Source organism: Leuresthes tenuis, unplaced genomic scaffold (assembly GCF_036924035.1).
Source record: "Leuresthes tenuis unplaced genomic scaffold, fLeuTen1.0.hap1 SCAF_19, whole genome shotgun sequence".
Classification (NCBI taxonomy): Eukaryota; Metazoa; Chordata; class Actinopteri; order Atheriniformes; family Atherinopsidae; genus Leuresthes; species Leuresthes tenuis.
The window spans coordinates 15,283,911-15,305,197 of NW_027325373.1; the positions used below are offsets into that span (position 1 = coordinate 15,283,911).

Below are 21,287 nucleotides of genomic sequence, written 5' to 3' on the forward strand. Positions count from 1 at the left end.
TAAAGTGTCTGTCAGCTGTCAAGAGCACCTGCAAGCTAAGCACTGATCCAAAACCCTGGAGGAAAATTATGTCAGTGCCACCAACTAATCACACCTTCCATCGCAGACGTCACCACAGCATCCCAGCATGCAACAAAATTGCTCAGTGTCAGTTTACGTTAATTAAAAAGGAAAACTTAACTGGGCCTCTGAACTCCTCATTTCCAAAATCTGATAGAGCATTTTAGGATGCAACAGAGCAAGCCTGATCCTCAGAGGCCCCATCCCAGAGGACGCCCAAAAAACCCTTAACCCAATGTCCTAGTGCCAGACACCACAAGATACCAGCAGAAGCCTCATGTCCAGGCCCAAACAGGTGGCACTAAACAGAGATTTAAGAAATAAAGAATGGAAAAATACTGGCTTTATCTTAAAGAGAAAATATATTGTTGCAATACAGAGGTGGTTTTAGTAAGCAGTCGCTGACCAGTTTATGAGCAACTCTAATGGACATATCAGTAGATTATAAAATTGGGATCTTTGAACAACCAACACGGAAGCTAGTTACATCTTGGCTTCATCTTGAGTTCTCATTCCCTCACGGTGGTTTGAGCACTAGTCTCTTAAAATGGCACTGTGGCCCCAGCACACACAGATCCCTTTGAATCAACAAATTGTCCTGAATAATGTGACCCTGCTCGAGATGTAATAGCTACATTGGTCCAAAATATTGTAGTTTCACAATGTCCAACTTAAAAGGGATTTCATGGTTTTGTTTTGTGAGAGATAGTGAGAGAAGAGCAAAATTTGGGCAAAGGGATGGGGATGAAACTCAGTAAAAAGCTACAGGTCAGGAATTGACAAAAAAAAGTATTTCTTCACTGTTTGTCAGAGAAGACTGAACACTATTTACATTATTTCAAGACACAGGCTGAGTTGGCAACCAGTAAAGCAAAGATTTAAATTTGAAATCTGTGCAAACGAGTTCTTGGCTCATTACATTTGCATCAAAATGAATTGTAGATTGTTATTATGTAACTGTTTCCCAGTTTGCTGTAGGACTGAGTTTTCATGTGTGTATCTTTGTGCCTTGATGTGTAAAGAGATAAGCCCTGGATACATTTTGAACCACTTGCCATAAATACAAATACATGGTCAAGTAAGATAGCGATATTATACTAAAAGAATGGATCAACATCACTAATGTTAGACACAAAGAGCTGTCAGCCACACTCTGAAGTTTACATCCACAGAAAAGGTGACACTGACTGAGAGCCAAAACCACCATTGATGCCCCTGGCACTGGCAAAGTATTGGCTTAGAATTAAGTGCATCAAGCTTAAATTTGACCCGGGACCGGGTCAGCTTAATCCTCTAATGCTGTAGAGAAAACAGCCAAGATGTGATATGATAGTGACACAAAGTCACACGCCGGTTGTGTTATGCCAACAAGATGCTCATTCACATCTGTCCATATATACTAAACAATATGTTACAATGGAGGATATGAAAATTAAAATGTGAAAGTTTCATGCCCGGTAATTATATTTGCATACACAACCACACTCCTTTATACAGGATTCATTATGCCATCCATAATTAATGCCTTCCATAATGAATGACAAGGAGAGTCCCTGCATATCAATGGGAAAATGATATATATGGTCCAGCATGTTTAACTTAAAAAGTCGAAGTATTTGCACAATTGCACTCTGTCCATTCGTCTATTGAAATGTAGGCTGACCTTTTGAATTTGATGTGCAGAGAAAAGAACATACAGAATAATTACTCACCATCAAGCTGTGGACCTTGAAAACGCAATTACAAAGTGGTCTTTATGCATCTTTAAATTGGAGATGAGTGACCTCTGTCTGAGGTTAGTGAGGATTAGCATGGGACTAATTTGAAGGGATTAAATCCACCATTGACTATTACATTGAGGGATAACAACACTGCTTCCAGGAAAATCTGGAATTCTCCTACTTAACATCATCTTCTAAATCTCCCTTTAGAACTCTCTTAGTTTTCCTTAATCGCAAAATTACAGTTTAACTTGGATTTGTTTAAAAAATATATAATGAAAATACATTGGAATTTAGCAAGTCTTGGCTTTCTATTTTGCTTTTCCTCTGCTGTGTTTCCTCTCCATGCACCAAACAAGTTGTTCAGTTTGATCAGTTTGTGAAAAGGCAACGGCAAAAGGCAAATATATTTTGCAAAGGCAACATATATTCAGACACAGAAGCATTTTTAATGCCATTCTCTTCTTCAAGGAAAAGCAGCTTGCTGGAAGTAATTATTATTCACGTGACTGTTCTGTGCAATGTGTAATCATGTTGATGTAAGTATAGTTCAGCAATAAATAGACATAAATGGAGTTAGCATTACTTCAGACCTTCAGGCAATATACTGTATACTCTGAGAACCTCATCTGTGTGCAGATCTTTTATAATAGAGTTTAGAACAGAGTAGACAACAAGAAGGAGGAGAGAAGAAGACTTTCCAGTGATGACAGTAATAGAGCAATGGAATATTTACGTAAGAAAGAGAGTACAGTATTGATCCATAAATTGACAAAAAGCACACTTTAAAGAAAAGATTATCTTAATTACATGCACTGGGGCATTCAATACAAAACATTCTTAAGTAATAATGACTCTGCTGCAAGTATGTTCTGCATTCAAGAAAGTATAGAGTAAAGATTTTTTTTTAAGTAGTAAGAATTAAAAAATTGCACAAAACAGAAATACTTCCATGAAATATCAATACTTCAAAATTGTATTGAAGAAAAGTGTTAAAATGTACCTGCTGCATTAAGACAGTAGACAAAGGACGAATAAAAAACAGGCTGAGCATCAGCTGTTTATTCTAATGCTGCTTTATCTTTCATTTTAAAAAGGCTAAACGCTGGACTCAGCTTAGCTGAACTATTTCACTCAAAAAGCTATGTATATTTGTTTGTGACACAGCTCTAAAATATCATGTCCAACACTAATGAGCAACTAAGAGTGAAATAATAGCAATAAGAGGCATTTTCAGCTCAAACACACAGGGATGAATCTTGGACTGTATTGTTACCCACTTGCTTTTCTTTTTAAGTCTGTCATTTAATATCCAGTTTACAAGACAAAAAATGGAGCAGAGGCTTATTTATGTGTTTGGACATGACAAAATGTTTTCTCTTTTTCAAATTCAGAAATACTGTATTTCCCCAAATAAAAACCAGGATTCAATTAAAAGCTAACATCCTTATAATGGCCAGGGGTGGGGCTGACACAACAAAATATAGGATAGTCCCTAATACAGTTAGGGCAGGGAAATAAAAAGGTTTTTTACCTCCTCTGTCTAATTATTTTAATGATAAAAACATGCTTGTAAAAACATTTTGTTGTAGTGGATTTGGCATTTGCCAGTTTGATTACTTCATTTTGAAACACTTTGGATCAGTCTTTTAAGTTTTTGTATTCAGTATGTACGCAGATCATTAATAATAAAAATTATTACTACTAAGAACAAGAGTGTTTCCATCCATCCACCCTTTCCTTCATCCATTCACTGCTGCTTATCTGGGATCGGGTAGTGGGGTAAAAGTCTAAGCTGAGATTCCTAAACCTCCCTCTTCCCAGTCACCTCCTCAAGCTCTTCCAGAAGGATATATAATCTCACCAGACTCTACCCTGAGGCCTCCCCTAACTAGGACATGTCTGAAACACCTCTCTTGGGAGGCATTTGGAAGGCATCCTGACCAGATGAACCAACTCAACTAGCTCCTTCTGATACGGAGGAGCAGCGACTCTACTCCGTGTTTCTTCTGGATGACTGTGCTCCTGACCATATCTTTAAGGGTGAGCACAGCCAATCCTTAGAAGTAGCCCATATTGGCTGCTTGCATTCATGATCCCACTCCTTCGGTCACTACCCACAGCTCATGACTACATGTTAGGGATGGAATGTAGATCGACTTGCAAGTCCACAGCTTCATCTTTTGGCTCAGCTCCCTTTCCTCGCCACAACAGAATGGTATAACATCTGCATCACCGTCTTTACTCATATTCACTCTGCTCTACCCAAACTCATGAACAAGACCCTAAGTTTCTTAAATTCCTTCACTTAAAGCAGCAGCTCAACCCCATCCCAACTGCTTAACATTTGGCTGACACTGTGCAGGAATTCAAAAGTGTGTGATCACACTAATCATGCTAATACTTTGTTAGGCCGTTGGCTACTTAATTTTTCCAACTTCCTGGCACAGAGTGCCATCTCTCTCCGGAATCCACAGCAAAACTTTAGCCTTTTTCCTCCAGTATGTTGGAAAAGAAAACGATGTCAGAGTTGTGTACACCTACCATAGATTGTCAATGGGACACCCATCGGGATAAATGTGACTTATCACATATGAACACAGAATGTGGAAGCGAGGAACAAGTGTTTATGTTACCAGTTCCAGATGACATTTCAAGGTATTAAAATAAGGCATTGTAGAAAGATTTAACAAGTCTTACTAATAATGAGAATGACAAATAAAGGCCTCTCTCAAATAGTGGCCTGACGCTATACGTTTGTAGTGTGTCAATAACGTGACGAGATACACTTTCTACTCATGAAGTTTTTTCCTGTGGGAACACCATCACTCCTCTTCTCTGTTCTCCATCATGTCTTTGTCAGCATTATTCTCTTGTTCTTAAACTAAGCACATCACACTGTACCACAAACCTGGCTGCTGTGCCCGCTGTTTCACCCGTTCCGCATCTATTTTGGTCGTGTAACCGTGATAACCTCAACACTTCTATTCTGCCTTAATCTCCGCTCTCCCATTCAAAGCCGTATTGGCAGAGGAAGCATCCTCTGGGAAACAAGCTCACACAGTCATGGGGATCACATTTATGATGATGTGCATGTTCTTGGTGAACTTGATGGGTGAAGCTTAGGGGAAAAACCAGGTTTGGGACAGAAGACATTTATTTTAAATTATATTCAAGTATACTGTACTTTCTGTAGAAGTAAATAATACATTGTGACCTTGATAGTGTCCTAAGCCTTTTTTTAAGGATTAATGTAAGGGGTTAATGTATGTTGTTCATTCCTCTGATATTTCTGTAGTGGCTTATAAAAGCTTGCTCTGTGTAATGAAGGCTCAGTGCATCAGGGGAACAAGTCACTGTCTTCATGGATGAATGTTATATTGATTTGTACCTGCAACCCGAGTGGTGACAGCAAAAAAAACATCAGCTCGACGACAATAAATCATATACATGCATCTCTCCATAAGTCGTTATAGTTCACACAGCAGCATCTGCAAACTCAGTGCACTCAGCACAACACAGAAAAAGGCTGAGATACAACATGTGCAGACATATTGTCCAAAAATATGCTAGTACCCGCAAGAATAACAGTGTTCCCATATGACCCAGTTTTCCTCCATTTGTCTAGTTACGCAAGTCTGTTGACAGATCTGAGGTATTAAATTACTGTCCTCAGTCAGTCTTTCTATGATAAGAGAAAACAAGGGCAGAGACAATGAGCTGCAAAGATGAAAGAGAGCTAAAGAAGAGGCATTCAACGTTCACGGGAACATACGAGTGAAGCATTTTACAGAATTGATCTGTTTCTGGGTAATGATGCTCTGTTACATACATACATATATATATATATAAATATACATATAAAATGTATGAAATGATAAGTTTTTTTCATCTAAAGAGAGAACAAATAGAAGAAGGAGAGGAAAATATAGGAAAGCAAACTGATGGAAGGATAGCAGAAATGAAAGAAAGACAGAGGTAAAAACAAAGAGAAGAGGAGGAGTGTCAGACACGGAAGAGTGAAAGAGAGGGAGGAGTTGTGCAGCCTTGTAGGCTGAATTGTAGTTGTGCTAAGAAGGCAGTCATGGAAGATTAGTGTCCATGTGAGAGCAAGAGGGATTTGACTGGATTGCACAGGGTGACCTGCAGTGCTCATGTAAACATCAGCAAGATGGACCATTCCTACCGGACAATGCAAAGGGAAGATGCATCTTTCTCCACAGGCTGCAATTGATCCTTTCAGTTCAGCTCAAAACAACTTGTGACAGCTCTTGTGTCGTCTTCGTGTGATGTGTACTGCTGTGCAAAGAGCAACATGCTACACAAAAAGAAATTGCAACAGTAAATACTCACACCTCCGAGAGTTAGCTGACATGAGTCACAGAGGAGCTTCAGCACATTATTCAGGCTCACATATCTCTTACAATCCAAGCTGTTGTGCCATGACTACTGCTGATACGCAGCATAATCCCATCTGAAATGTAGCCTCACTTCTATAATCATTCATCTCTACAGTGTTATAACAGGTTACTGCTCTAATAGTGTCTCTTTAAGAGACACTGTGCAGTGTTGTGTTTAGAGTCCCAGAAGCAGCTGAGTTTCAGTAGATGAGAACAGCTGTCGTCATGACAGATGGACAATGGGTGTTTCACTAAATTTATCCAACGCAACATTAACTCTTGGGAAGTGAAATAAGAAGAACCCTAAATGCTTCACTAGTTACTAATTAATTGATTTGCAAAAGGCATCATTACAGAATGCCTGTGATGAGTGGTAGTACTCCACTCTAAGAATTTAAAGGATCATTACTGTATGCGCCTCACGCAGAATCAGTCAATCATGCCTGCAGTGACTGGTCCATTATTCAATTAGCTAATGGACAAAATAATAGCCTGCAAAAATTTTAATAATAAACCAACTGTTTCAATTATATCTAAAGCAAAATAGTCTAGATAATTCCAGCTGAATGAAAAAAAATGTACCCTAGCAGACTTATTATCTAATTTATAAAGTATGATATATGGCGTGACTGGCATGACTCTGGGAAGATGCAATTCTCCTTTTTCACTTTTTTTTGTGTTTCATCACCCAAATCAAACAAATTACTTGTAGCCCTACATGTGGAGAGATATTACATGTAAACATGATTATAAGAGCTTATCCCATCTAAGTACCAGGTATCTCCTCTCTCAGTGTGACTGCTGCACTTACCCCCAACATACCTCCTATATGCCCAAAGCAACCGGCAACAACAGCCCAGCCAACAAAAATAACTAAAGATAAGCCCAATCTCCACACTTATCACCTCACCCGCCTCCCAAGACTATGTCTGTTATCTGTCCTCTGTCTGCTTACTGTACTGTGCACAACGTGCAGAAGGAAACTTGTCTTCACAGGGGGATATCCCATAGGGCTGGACAGAAAATCAAAGCTGCTTTAACTCACTGTTTTCCTTTACTCAGAAATCTGCAGGGGGGGTAATGAACATCAAGGAAAAAATATTGTTGCTAAATATGGCATGGATTCAAAAACACAATTAAGTAAAATACAGAAGCTGATTTGATTTTCATGCTGTGAAGCTGCTGCAAATTTCCACACCCCAGGCTCAATAAAATAAGCTAGTTGTAGCTTCTTGGCACCACCTGAATGTATTCATTTATAATTCAGCATATATGTTAAGAACATGTATAGATATTCATTTATTCAAATCCCCTTTTAAATATATTTTACATTTAATAAAAGCATTTAATTCAAGTTTATTCAATACTGTGAAGCCGTTAAGATTGAGATTCCTGCACAAACAAACTCTCCACTCTGTTCTTCCTCAATCTCCCCCACTCAATGTCACTACCTTTCTCATTCTCTGTCTGTCTTACTGTCTTTACTGTGCAGAAATGTCTCTTTATATCTTATATCAAACAAAAGAGCTGAACTGAGAGGTGGACTGACAATGACAGAAAGAGACAGAGAGAGCAATAAATAGAGGTACCCCCAGTGGAGAATTACACAACATCAGCTTACAGCAACAGTATGATACAAAGTGACCCGTACAGCTGACCAGCAGCTGTTAGTAGGCAGACTTAACAGGAATTTAAGCTCAATTTATATAATAATGTGTCTTTGCATTTCAACTCAGGCAACAGCAGAGTTTACCACAACAGGATAAGCAGAACACCATCTGTCAATTTCTATTTACAATCAGTTATATTCTGTCAGTCCCATCAATGATAAAATTAAATGAGCCCTTTAACGGTTGTTTTTTTTCATTCATTCTCATTCAACCTTTGTTCAGATGTTGTCCTTATTCATAATATAGCTGAAAGTGAAAATAAACAATGTTTTATCACTCAAATAGGGAAAATAAGGTTTAAGACCAAGAGTGATGATAAGAAAAAAGCTAATAATAAAACCCATTACCAGCTGTAAGGAAAACCTCTTAGAAAAAAATAGAAAAAGGACTAAAAATCATTATCCCATGCTCAACAAAAAAGTTGCCTCTATAAGGTTTCATCTACAGTGAAGTACTTTACCCCCATCTTTTTTTTGTCTTTATACGCTCACCCATTTCGCTGCATTAAAAGTCTCTCATTAATCGAAACTCTAACATATTTAGAGATGGCAAGGTCATTGATACGTTTGGCTCTTCTTTTAAGCCAAGTATTTAGTTTTATCTGAACCTAGTGCTAATCTATAGTAATCTCAGCTATTTTTGTTAGCATTAGTGATGTAATTTAGAGCCATTCTCCCATTTAGTAAGACATTAAAACAGACCAAAAAAGCAATAAATCTAATTTTACTTTAACATTATGCATATGGAATTCAACTTTATACTCCAACCATATGATCAAGCAATTAGCACTCTCTACTGCAGTTAACCAGACCAAGTAGCAACAGAAGGAACACTGAGTGACTTGGCAAGGGAAAAATAGTCGAATCAGCTTGGAACATGGAAAATAACTTGTTCTTTCAGGCAGTGGAGCTTGGGATTTTCCTCCCCTTGGGCCAATAGTGAGCTTCCCTCAGTGAGCTGAGCAGGAACACAATTCATGCCACATTATGCTCATCGTCAGGGGGCTTTGTCTCAATAAAAAGAGAAGACAAGAAGACAGCATTAAAAGGCAAAAGGCAATGTCTTTCATTTTGTTAGCTAGACAAATAAGACTGAAGGGGTTTGTGAGATTATTTGTGTGATTTGACTGGCTTGTTTGTGGGAAGATTTCTGAGTGAGAGGAAACAGATAACGAGAGAAGGTAATTTGTGTTTTGAACGTGATTGAGTGCCAATTGCTGTACCAAAGGAAAGAGCTTCACCACTTAAAAGTTAATGTATTGTAAAAGTAATTATTTCTGAGTGGCAAAAAAGTTTAGGTTTATAATTCTAAATAAATTTAAAATAAATCAGGTCTACAGCTATAGTAACAGCAACAGTGTCTCTGATTTAAACAGGGAAAGGCCTGTCCCCTCACAAAATGTCAAATGTGTGACAGTCAGATTGTCTCACATAAAGACACGTGATCAAGCTCTTTATCAGCCTGGAGACTGCAACTCCCACACACAAGACAAGAAATGTCTGAATTGCCTCCAACAAACCACTCGGCTATGCTCAGCAGTGTTACTGCCCTGTTCCACATACAGGGTGGAGTTTCTAAATCTTTTCATGCCAGGGTCACAAAGGTGCTGCAGTTCTTTGTTGGAACATCCACTCACATACAGTGAACACAGGGGGATGTAGAATAAGAAACTAAAAAAAAAAATGTTTTTTTTTATTCGCAATGTTAAATCTATATAAGAATTTTTATGACCATGCAAATCTGTTAGTTTTTTCCATAAAAGAAGGGATGATCCTGTAGGACTTGCTGAATTCATGCACAAAATCTGCTGAGGAGCCTAAAGACAGTTGAAAAAATGCAAGAGTAAAAAGATGCAACAATTAATTTACTGTTCTGTAGCCAAAGGCTTAGTAACAGAAAAAGAGATTTTTTTTTGTCTACATGAGCATTTGAAAAATTGTTGTGTATTGCTGAGAAAGTATGCAATTGTTAGTCTATATCAAAACATCACTTGTATCTCCCGATGACAGGATCTAGCTTAATTTGTTTTGTTGCTTTTGTTCATCCGTGTCTCTACTAGTTATTCCTCATTTAATACTCAAAATCACATGTATGGTCCTTTTAATGCTGCAGCTTTCATTTAATTGGAATTGAATTCACTCAAGAGTAAGTAGACGTAAGCAATTATAATTCTACAACTATGTTGGGGTTGCAGTATGTCTGCACAGTCTCACAACAGTATGTTAAACTGGCACAAAAGGCAACCCTTTGATGAATGTTCTTGGTCAAAAATTATTTTTTATATGTATGTAGACATGAAAATAACATCATAAGAGTCTTACAACATTTAGTGAAAGTGTTTGCCTGTTTTTATGGGATGCAAATTCAATATTTAAAGGTTTAAGGGTTTGTCGGTGGAGTCACATGTCTGTTCTGTGTGAGACCTGATTGTGGTTTTAAATTTGACTTCTGTTTAGCCTTTCTGATTTGATAGGTTTAAGCATCAAGAAGTTATTGGTCTGAATTAGTGAAACATCCTGGCTTGCCTTAAAATACATGCTTTCCCGTCTGCTAAATGGTAGAAATGATTTTTTTCGAGCTCACTGGGTGGCAAATCCCATCCCATTTGCAAAAGACATAAATGTAGTACAGGCATGAAAGATATATTCAGCGGGAATTCATTACGTTGAAAGTCTTACTGGATGTTAGAAAGAGAATAAAATCCCATCCATTTGCACAAACGATGATTTTCATTGGATGACTTTTTCAAGTTTTAGAACATGAGACGGGGCTGACTGAGGTTTACAAAAAAATGTAGCAGCCGAACTTGAGCCACAAAATAATCCGCAAATCACATGGACCTGCAAAATCCACTGGTCACTTTACCCCCTCTTTTAATACAGATTCATACACAGATATATAAAATGAGAAATTCTTCAACAGTAGAGAGGCATAAAAGTAGAGACGGGTGACACAGACAGACCAAATGCTCCAGTAAAAGCAAGGGGGGGGGTCTCAGACAGCACCAGTGGAATTGATATCCCCCTCGACTCCCATGTAAATGTGTCCAAGTGCACACTGAAATGTCCCATCAAAAAGTCATGGGGCAATCCCATGGGGCGTTGGACATCTACTTTATCACTGCTGCAGCATTTGATCCTCTTTCGAAGGGGTGAAACTTGCACATCCGTCTCACTTTTTTTCACCATTTTGTGATAAAGCACTGAATCAACCTGACTTATATCTCCTCCTTTACTTCATTTCTGACACATGTGCTGCCTCCAGGCTGTCTCTGTATGATAAATAACAAAGACATCACCAGGCATCTGAATTTGTGGTGCCCAAGGATTGTTGTACCTATATAAATAAGGGAAATTACATCAATGTGTGCTTGAAAAACAGGTCAACTGTTCTTCTGGATAGGACATTAAGTATAAACAAGCAGCTGTGTGGCCTCAGAGGGGTTTTGTTGCAGCATAATAAAAGTCGGGACCGTATGGTATATTTTGGATCTAGTTTTACATGCAACTCCTAAGATGATCAAATTCAATTCAAGTAATTTGCCAACACATTTTTTGTTTCGGTTCTAATTAGCAGTCTTTAACTCTGAGCAACATTTCCCTTATGTATCTTTGTTGCAGTAAATACAAGCCAGACATGGTACTGTTGGATCAGCATATTTCCCACTGAGCTGTAATGAAAAAGTTAAATTGTACCATCAACCTTCCATACATCACAGGATGTGAAATCCCCAGATGCACACATAAACACATAAACATGACAACAATTCTCAGCCTCTCACATTAAATCACAGCACATAACAGGAAACAGTTGAACAACCATTAGCCAACGGCTCGCCTCCAATGCAGCTTTTTCACTGATGGAGTCCTGCAGCTGCACACATTCCTGCTACTCACTTCTGTTTGTGTGACCTACAACTAAATGCCATAGTGAGAGAACATGGTAATGAAGCGAGGCCCCTTTTAATTATCCTCCTATAAAAGCCACTTGCTGCTTTCTGAGATAATTAATGGATAAATGGATTGTATATTAGCTTTGTGGATTCATGTTGGGTAAGGTAGCGCCACAACCTTTGATGAATTGAAGCTCGACAAAAAAAAAAAAAGCCAATCTTCTTTGTATGCACTCAGACACAAACAGCTTACTTCATCTAGCATCATCTTAAAAGCTGCACGGAGCTAAATATGGTCTTCAGAATACTGTGGATGAGCATAGTGCAGGCACTTCTGATGTATAACACACAGATAAAATGAAAGAGTTGAACACAGTCTGCCTTCATCCCTTTGTTTTGTCTGGGTTTTTTTTTTTTTTTTGTCTGCTTCTCCTCTCTCTTTCAACTTAACACATGAATCATTGTGTCATGAGTCAGCACAACTTCTGTGTGTTTGTGTTTGTCTGTGATTATGCACCTGTGTCCCTGCATGACTCAGGGGCGGTGGCCTCATGGCTCCCAGCTCTTGGCATAGCCTTTTCTGAGACAGGTGAATAAAGACCACAGGACACTTTAAGGCTCACTAATCTGGTTTGGCACCTGACTATCTGTTGCTGAGAAGCCACCGGCTTTATCGTGATGCCCTTTATCACCTTACAACGCATGCCCCTCGCTTTAGTTTATCTATCAAATAAAAGCCAATACATTTAATATCAAGTAGTATTGTAATAATTTGCTGATTAATAGTTTGATACATAAATAAATTCATATACATTTCTTATACAGAAAATAGCCATAATGCTAACCAGGGTGTTAGTTGTATTTTTTAGGTATCTAATTATATTTTTAAAATATAGCATCTAATCAGACAATATGCAATATGTTGATAAAAATGGCCTATGTCAGAGCCACCATGGTATTGCTTTAAGGGTTATCTGAGTTTGAATAATCTAATGATGTCACATACGTTAATATAACAGTCAAAAGGGCTATTTCAAAACTTATTTTATTATCATTATTATACATTTCACAGCTAATAACTCTTTAGTTCTACTTAGGTAGAAATATCAATGCTGGAGCAGTCTCACATTCCTGTATTCATACTTTTACTTTTCTTACACTTTATTCTTAAAATTAGATTTGAAATGCCTGTTTCCTTTGAATATCATTAGTGCTTTACTTTATTAGATCCATGCTACAGATCGATAAAGCATATTTCTGAGCCTGTAAACCTGATCTTGGGAAGTTCTGCCCTATACTGATTTAGCAAAACAGTGAAGTCCTTAAAACAGATAAAGGAAAAAAATTAACTTTTTTTTTACCTCCGTTATCAATCTATTAAGAAAATGTGTCGATTAAAATGAAAAGTTCTGCTGTCAGCCTGTAATGCAATAGGAGTTATTCCATTGGGGACCAAATTTAGCCAGTATAATATAGTTAAAGTCTCCTCTTCTGCTCCAACAAACTGAACTGGATAACCAGGTCAGTTATCTAACATTTTCCACCTTTCCAGATCAATTTACCAACTGTGAATAGAGCACCTTTGCTTTGGATGACTGATAAGTATCGAAAGACTCTAATTAAGAGATCACTTGCTTAATGTTCAGCAGTCAGCTGTAGCAAACAATGGAGAGACAGAACAGCTTTTCAGCAGAGGGGCTTGCAATTCAACTGTAACAATATCAATCACAGTTTCAGGTGATTCTTAATAGTGTGGAAGTAAAACAGCAACCTGATCCTGAGAAGTGACTCAGTATGTCACACTGATGTTCACAGCTCTATGACTCTGTTGCTGACAAAGTGGAGTTGCATGTCGTTGGCTTCATAGTTGTCACTTCCTACAAGCAGCTGCTGACTGTCCTACAAGCATTCAGTTTCTTTACATCCAATAGCTGAACATAGCTCCTGTGCCATGTCAGTTTTCATAAAATAAATCAACATCATTGATTCAGTGTATGATGTGCATGCGACTGGCAGAGGTCTGATGCTTCGGGGCGTCTTAAGGCCACAAACTCAACTGTGAACTAGAAATATGATGACAGGTTCATCAGGAAATAACAACTGAGGGCTGCTGGACTGTTGCATGGATAGATCAAGCACAAATATATATTAAGTGTGGTCCATTTATATTTATTTAGAAAATGTAAAGGTGACAGCAAAAGTAGTAATGTAGATGTGTTAAAGCAGCCATATAGCAACATTACCACATTCCATGTTGATGTTTGTCATAAAAGAATTCCACTGTGTTACAACACAAGGTCTAAAACAATCTGTGTGAAAATGTACGAGGAATGTCTACTCAATGTATTATGAAGTGCTTATTGGATCGTTGGGTTTAAAGCTGTGTAACACAGCAGAGTCTGCAGTTGTAATACACACTCACACATAAGCACACAATGAGCAGTAAAAAGGAAAAAATAGCTTTCTGCTACAGTTTAACATTTAATAAAATTTATCAAACAATCTCCTTAAGTATAATTTGAGTGGGATCATTTATTTACATTTAAATCTAGTTTCCTTTTGGTCTCATTTTGATCAATCTGACCTTTGATTATATTATGGAGCTTGTTTTCATAAGTTAAACATCTTTATCTTCTTATCTCTTGTTATTTATTTACACTTTTATTGTTCTTCATTTTGATCATCATAACTGCTTATTTTGACTTAAAAAGTACTTCATAAATGAAACTTCACTTTAGTTTACTAATTAAAGAAATAGTGTTTTTTTTGTTCTTTCTATTACCGGATGTACTAAAGTTAGCTTTGTAGTTATGCAACTAGACTAAATTAGCCTGCAAGATGTTATACTAATGTATTCACTGAAAAATGTAATGCAGCATCACAGTCAGAAGCAATAATTGCATCCTAACATATGCTCCATCTGTGATCACGGATGATTCATTTGCAGTGGAAAGGCTTTAAAGGAAACAAGAAACAATGAAGTAACTAATCAAAATGCATGTTTTTCCCCAATCAAATTACAACTAAATCTCAAGAGTCTTTAGATGTCGCTGAATTGCTTACTGAATTGCCCGTTTCTTTTGTAAACCACAGGACAGCAGCCAAATTAATACTTATGTGTCCACAAAATCCAATAACACCACATGTGTATATAGAAGCCTTAACCTGAAGTCAAGGTGTTTCTCCCTTCAGTGTAAAGTAAATGAGTTCATGATGACAATCAGTTCTCAGTGGTCAGTATTGGATCTGGATCGTATATCATTATTTACAGTAAGCAAATTCAAGATTGTATCAAATATTATTAACATATTCCAGTCTTATGAATTTATTTACAGAATACAATTTTTACTCATGATTCCATAGAAGACAGACTCAGCCTGACGCCTCAGATTGTGTAAGGCCACCCCTGAGGGCTGGTATCCTGCCACAAGCCCAACCTGAGCCCTCCAGCTTGAGCTGGGGTCTGGCGGGACGCCTGCTGGCCATGATGAGCCAGATGTGGCACTGGGAGCTCTGGGGATTTTCTACAGCAGTTTAAAAATGTTATCCCCTTAGTCTGCTTTTGCATTTTTTATTAAATACAATGAACCAAAATCAGCACTGAACGAGCTGGTGTATTAATCTAATCCTGCAAATCTATTCATGGTAACACGAATCATTAGGATGTCTCCAACTTCAGTGCATATCCAAAGGTAACAGCATAAGTTGGAGAGAAACAAAAAAAAAAAGGTATCATTACTCTCAGGTCATTGGGATAATTAGCTCTGTTTCTGTGAGGGCATGAAATAATAAGAGAAACAAACGGTCAGAAAGGATAGAAATGAGTAGGAGCAAGGGGCAATAATGCCCTTGAAAGTTAAAGAAATAAAAGGGTCAGAAATGCCCTCAATAAACACTCATTATTTCAGTGAATCATTAAATACTCGGTCATTACATAAGATTCCCTGTTGGGCCATTACAGGTAAGAGAAAGGAAGCTATCACAAGAGGCTTTTTTCCAGTGTCCTCTGTGCGAAAAAAATGAAGCTGTTGAATTTATCTTTAATATGATTGATGCATGAGTTACAGCAGTATTAGGTCACAAGAAATAATTAAAGCCACAAAAACAAGCTGGAAACATAATAACGTAATAAATTCCCACTCATTTCAGCTTTCTTGTAATTTCCAGTGTGGAAAATTTTTTAAACTGGATTGAGGACATGTCTGAAATCACTCCCTGTTTTGATACTCACTGTACAGACTGCCATCATTTTATTCACTCTTACTGAGTCTTATTTCACATTGAGTCTGTAAATCTACCACATAATTTAAGAAAATTAACATTTGCTGACAATTCTTCATAAGAGTTAAACTTGGCGACCTTTAGAAATATAAAACGGCTGACTTGAGCATCTCATACATGGATTAACAAGACCTGGATTCCAGGCTCAAACATGGAAACTACTTATTTGAATGAAAAGAGCTTGCCTGGTGGATTCATCAAAGAACTATTCTCCGTTGCATACTACATATATTGTGTAAAATCAGCAGCAAAAATGTCTGGCAGAGCTGTGTCACTATATCTGCAGACATGAAATGAAAGTGAAATAAAAGTTGAACACTTAATCTGTGATTAAATTTTGTGACTGAGTGATAGCTGTGAGCAATGAGTGCTACACCTGTAGCTGCCCCATGTCGTTTGCATTCAGAGCTTCATGTGTGGAGTTATTTTTTTTATGAAGCTCAGACTTTGGCAAGTGTTCACATTGTCAGCTTAGTATACTCTTATGTCTTTTTCATTTGGTGAACCAAAACAACTCCCTATAATTGGACTTAGCTCTGATAAGAACAGTGGCGTGAACCAACATTATCTACTTATCTACTTCTTTTCATTATGCAAACAATAATTTGATGTATTGTTTATCAAAGAATATTAACTGTGCCCAGCAATCAAAAATAAATGAATAAATCACACGAAAATATTATTGCACTGCTTGATGAGTTTTAAAAAGGAAAAAAGGAAACTAGATTTTCTTTTAGAAATTATTCAAATATCATTATATCAAGGAGCGCATACAGTGAAAACATGTTGGTGTCAGTGAGAGCAAAATTTAGCCTGTTTACATATTCACAGGAATATCAGAAAAGGAGTTACTTTCAGACGTGTAAACAGTGCACCAGCTTCCATTTGGTTGGTGCTTGTTTAAATTGTCGTGTTTGAGTACACATCACATTTACCTTTCTGTGTGACCTTCACACTGTATGCCATAATTTCCCAAAGCTCTGCCCATTGCAATAATTATGTGAGGACAAACATGTGGATGAATGGTTGAATAAATATACTGAGAAGTGTACAGAAACAACAGCATCCAGTAGCACGCACACCAAGTAAGGTAAAGTTTGAGTGTTTACCACTAACTCAACTATACAACCAGCTATGGCATATTTCTAAATGTATTCAACCAAGGGTTTACTGCACAAGCCCTTTCTTGCTAGCATTATTTTTCTGACTAATATTGTGTCCATTTCTAATGAGTGACATTTAAGTAAACTGATTTGATAATATCTGTCACTTGATCTCTGAGTCCTAACACTGAAGCCACTCAGCTGTTTTATTTAAAACCCAGAATACACTTCCCAGCAGCACTGGCTGTGAGACATTCCTATTTTGGCTCAAGCACATTCAACAAATGAAAGATGAGGATTTACTAAGACATGACAGGTAATCACTTCTAGACACTCGCAGCTGATGATCAACTTGTTTTAGCATACATCTTCAGCATCTAACATGCCAAGAAAGGGAATTCTATGCCTTTGGGTAAAAATGAGGGAGTGTAAGACATGTGAGAAGAAAATACTTAGTATAAGAGTATGGCCAACATATGTACTGCTCTTCTCAAACACACATGTTTGACTGGTATGAGGTTTGGATTTATGAAAATCTAAAGAGACCGTTGACAAAACAACAGATCTGACTTTGCCCTGTTCTGACTGTCCAGCCTCCGATGATGAAACAACAGCCTCCATGGCTTTGCAAATGAAGGAGAAAGATGTGGCAAAGTGAAGAGGAAGCACACGACAGATGAAGGAATGACAGACAAACATACAGGCTGAAGGGTGACTTATTGTAGAAACCCAGTAACTAACTGAGCTCATCGCCAAGCTAATGTAATGACGGTTCACTGCTTAAAACCCATTATGATGGCGGGGACTGCATTTGTCCCTCCATTAAATCTCTAATCCTGCATCCTACACCAAACATGTTACGACAGCTTGGGATTTTTCCATTTTGTGTCTTTTCTTTCCATTTGCATCTCCTGTGGATGTGTCTGATCATCTGTTGTTTGATTATTCAGTGTATTACAAAACAAACTATAGTCAATTTAAATTTTTATCAGCAGTTTAGGCACAATAACATCTAAAGAGAGACAAAGTGCCAAAAGGGGATGACATAGCACAAAGGTGAGAGGGTGAAGGAAAGGATGTACAGGAAGAGAGAAGGGAACAAAGGAGCAGAAAAACAAATAGGAATGACGTGACAAAGATGAAGCGAGAGCAGTGCAGCGCGGTAAGCTCTGCTGTTGCATCCAAGCATTATGACACATCCCTACACTATATATACTGCACCGCCGGGCTGCATGCTCACTGCAGATTTCCATTAACCTTGCCGCACTGTATATTAAAGCTGCTAACCTGGTCTATACTATCTTCACATTACTTGCAGCCTTCCAGTGCAATTAGACAACACGAAGGGAAAAACACCAAGCAGCAACTGTCTATATTCTGCTCAAGAATATGGTTTGCAATGGGTGACGGCTTGTGTGTGAATCCTAAAGAGAAAGCCATGTTTGGCAAAGCTTGAGTAATGTTTACTGAAGCATAGATAATGCTTTTGTTTTTCAAATGCCACATTATGCAGGAACGCCACCATAAAACTGATTAAAATATACAATGACATAATAAATTTAAGTGACTGAAAGCACTACAAAAGTCAACTGCCTCATTGGTTAAATGCATAGATTATGGTTTTTTGGTTATGATTATGGTTAAATGTTGTCAAATGTTTTTACTGAATCATAAAAGCGAGGCTAGGAACTGGACTAGTGAGGTACTTCTACTATAACTCTTTTTCTCAAAGAGTTGGCATGCCGTGTGAAATGTAAATAAAAATAAGATACACTATTTTTACAATCATGTTACTTATGAAACACAATTAAAAAACACGTGTATGTGCTCCCCAAAGACTCAAAGCTAAGGTTGTATTTAGACACCGCAACAGTTTGCTTCACAGTGTGGATAACAAAATGAGGGACATGAGCTGTGGTGCAAAGATGCTTGAGACAAGAGAGAAAAGTTCAACAAAAATTAAGGTACAGTGTTCACTTATTTACACCTCACATCTTACATCTAGCTTCCATATCTGACAGTCATGTAAGTGCTTTGGTCATAAAATCTGAAATGTATCCATTAGTTGGAACACTTTAGTTGCAATAAAGAACGTTGCAATCCTTCAGCCAGTGTAATGAAAGCAGGAGAAGAACATTGGAGCTTGGTTAACAAGTCTGAGTCAGGAAGTGCAATGACTCAGTTGTGGGTAATAGTGTATCAGTCTTGGTTGTGTCTACAGAGATAAAGCCTTGTGATATTTACACAAATTCCTCTGGAACAACCACACCACCAAAATATGAGGAATTTGATTTGCCTCCTATTCATTCTCCCCTCATAAACATACGCAGTTTAGAATTTTAAAAACAGTAAACAAAATTATGCCAGAAGGCATAATTAAGAAGGAATAAGGCCTTTTTTTCCTGAAAATATTGTTTCAGATTCTGAATAAACATCACCTGACATTATCATAGGTATCGTCAGATAAATATTTCCAGTACTGATTATTTGCACCTCTAAGATTATTATTATATTTTCATAATTATAGCCGTGCAAAAACTCTTTAGAGGTTGTTACTGTTCTGCTGGGAAAAGCATTAAGCCAGAAAGATCCAGCACACAGCACAAAAGAATAAACTAAATATTCAGTGAAACTCTCTATGCCTTCTCCTGTACATTTTTTTCTGTTTTACTGAGTCAGTTGTGTGCAAAGCGAAATATATACACACCTCCTCCCACTGATGAATGTATCTGATGAGCCGGGACAATCTCAACAGACGTAGAAGACTGAGGATCTTGGTGAAGCGGACAATTCGCAGAGCACGGGCCGTTTTATATACTTCAGAGTCAAAGCCTTTCTCCACTATTAAAAAGATATAATCCACTGGAATGGAGGAGAGGAAGTCCACAACAAACCAGCTCTTCAGGTAATTCATCTTGATGACCTTTGGATCGAGGATGATCTCGGAGCTCTCCTCATTGACAATCCCCGTCCTGAAGTTCATGACCAGGTCCACCAGGAAGATGGTGTCTGAAGCCACATTGAAGACCAGCCAGGTGGTGGTAGTCTGCTCTGAGAAGAAGGTTATTCCCACAGGAATGATGATTAGATTCCCCATCATCATGATGAGCATTATCAAGTCCCAGTAGAACCTAGAACCCAGTAGAAGGAAGAAAACATAGTGTAACTACTTCATTATACAGGAGATACTAAATAAAAAAGGAACATATATCATCATAGGACTAAGCTAAACACGTCAAACTCAGTTTCCAAGGAAAAACCAGATGGCAACCATAGATAGTAGGAGTTCTCTTCAGAAGACCGAAAATGTGGCTCAGCAGCAAAGTTTCCAGCTGCAGAGGTTCAGCTATCAGTAAGTCATGTAAAACGTTGACTCTTAACAACTGACAAAAAATTTTAAAGATTGATGTGCAGAGGCACTTACGCTGAAGTGTACAAAGACACAAGGAAGCATGAAGGTCAGATCTCCTGGGCTAAAAGTTAACTACGATTCAAGGACAGCTGTTAGAAGTTATCTACTGCTTCCACTTACTGTATGTGTTCAAGGCCTTCTAGACTAAGACCCTTTCATCCTTCACAGCTGCGTTAATGTCCCTGTCCTCTGCCTTGCCATGAACAGAGGCAGAGGTGATTCATCAGCTCCATGCTCCTTTCACCAAGCGTCCCAGGCCCCAGCAAAGGCCACGCAACCACGAATGAAAATAGATGCTTTCAGGAATCCTATCTCATTCTAAAAACTATCCACTGACGCCATCACTGCTGTCTCTGCCCTGCCTGTCCATCCATTGATGTTACTGAAGGTGGAAATGGACTGGCTGGCTGCTTGGCAGGCTGCCTGTCTGGATGGAAGACTGGCCACTCAGTAATGGATCTGTGTGAATAAATTAAGCCGAGGCCTTGGCTTTATAAATATCCACAGATCATGTGTCCGATAATTGTCTTCACTTCACCTAAACAGCAGTCTTCTGGGTGGCTCATAAAACCCACTGAAGGTATTTTTACACCAACAGGCATTGAACTGTGAAGTGAATGCTTAAACACAGAAGATGACGCACTTGTTTTTTTTCTTTTTAATGGTTGTCATTCCTCTTAGGGTGATATTTCAATATATTAATACAACAATGACATTTTGCATCAGCTGATGATGCCACATACTTTCT

The 21,287-nt window shown here is 38.0% G+C and overlaps 1 protein-coding gene across 2 annotated transcripts in view; it reads right to left on the minus strand.

The window, feature by feature from the left end:
- The window catches only part of hcn1 (hyperpolarization activated cyclic nucleotide-gated potassium channel 1), a 74,750-nt gene that overhangs the window by 48,853 nt on the left and 4,610 nt on the right, over positions 1-21,287 (minus strand). For both annotated transcript variants that reach the window (XM_072372087.1, XM_072372088.1), the window contains exon 2: positions 19,835-20,258. In XM_072372087.1, the coding sequence (XP_072228188.1) occupies positions 19,835-20,258 (424 nt within the window). The remainder of the gene's footprint in view (positions 1-19,834; positions 20,259-21,287) is intronic.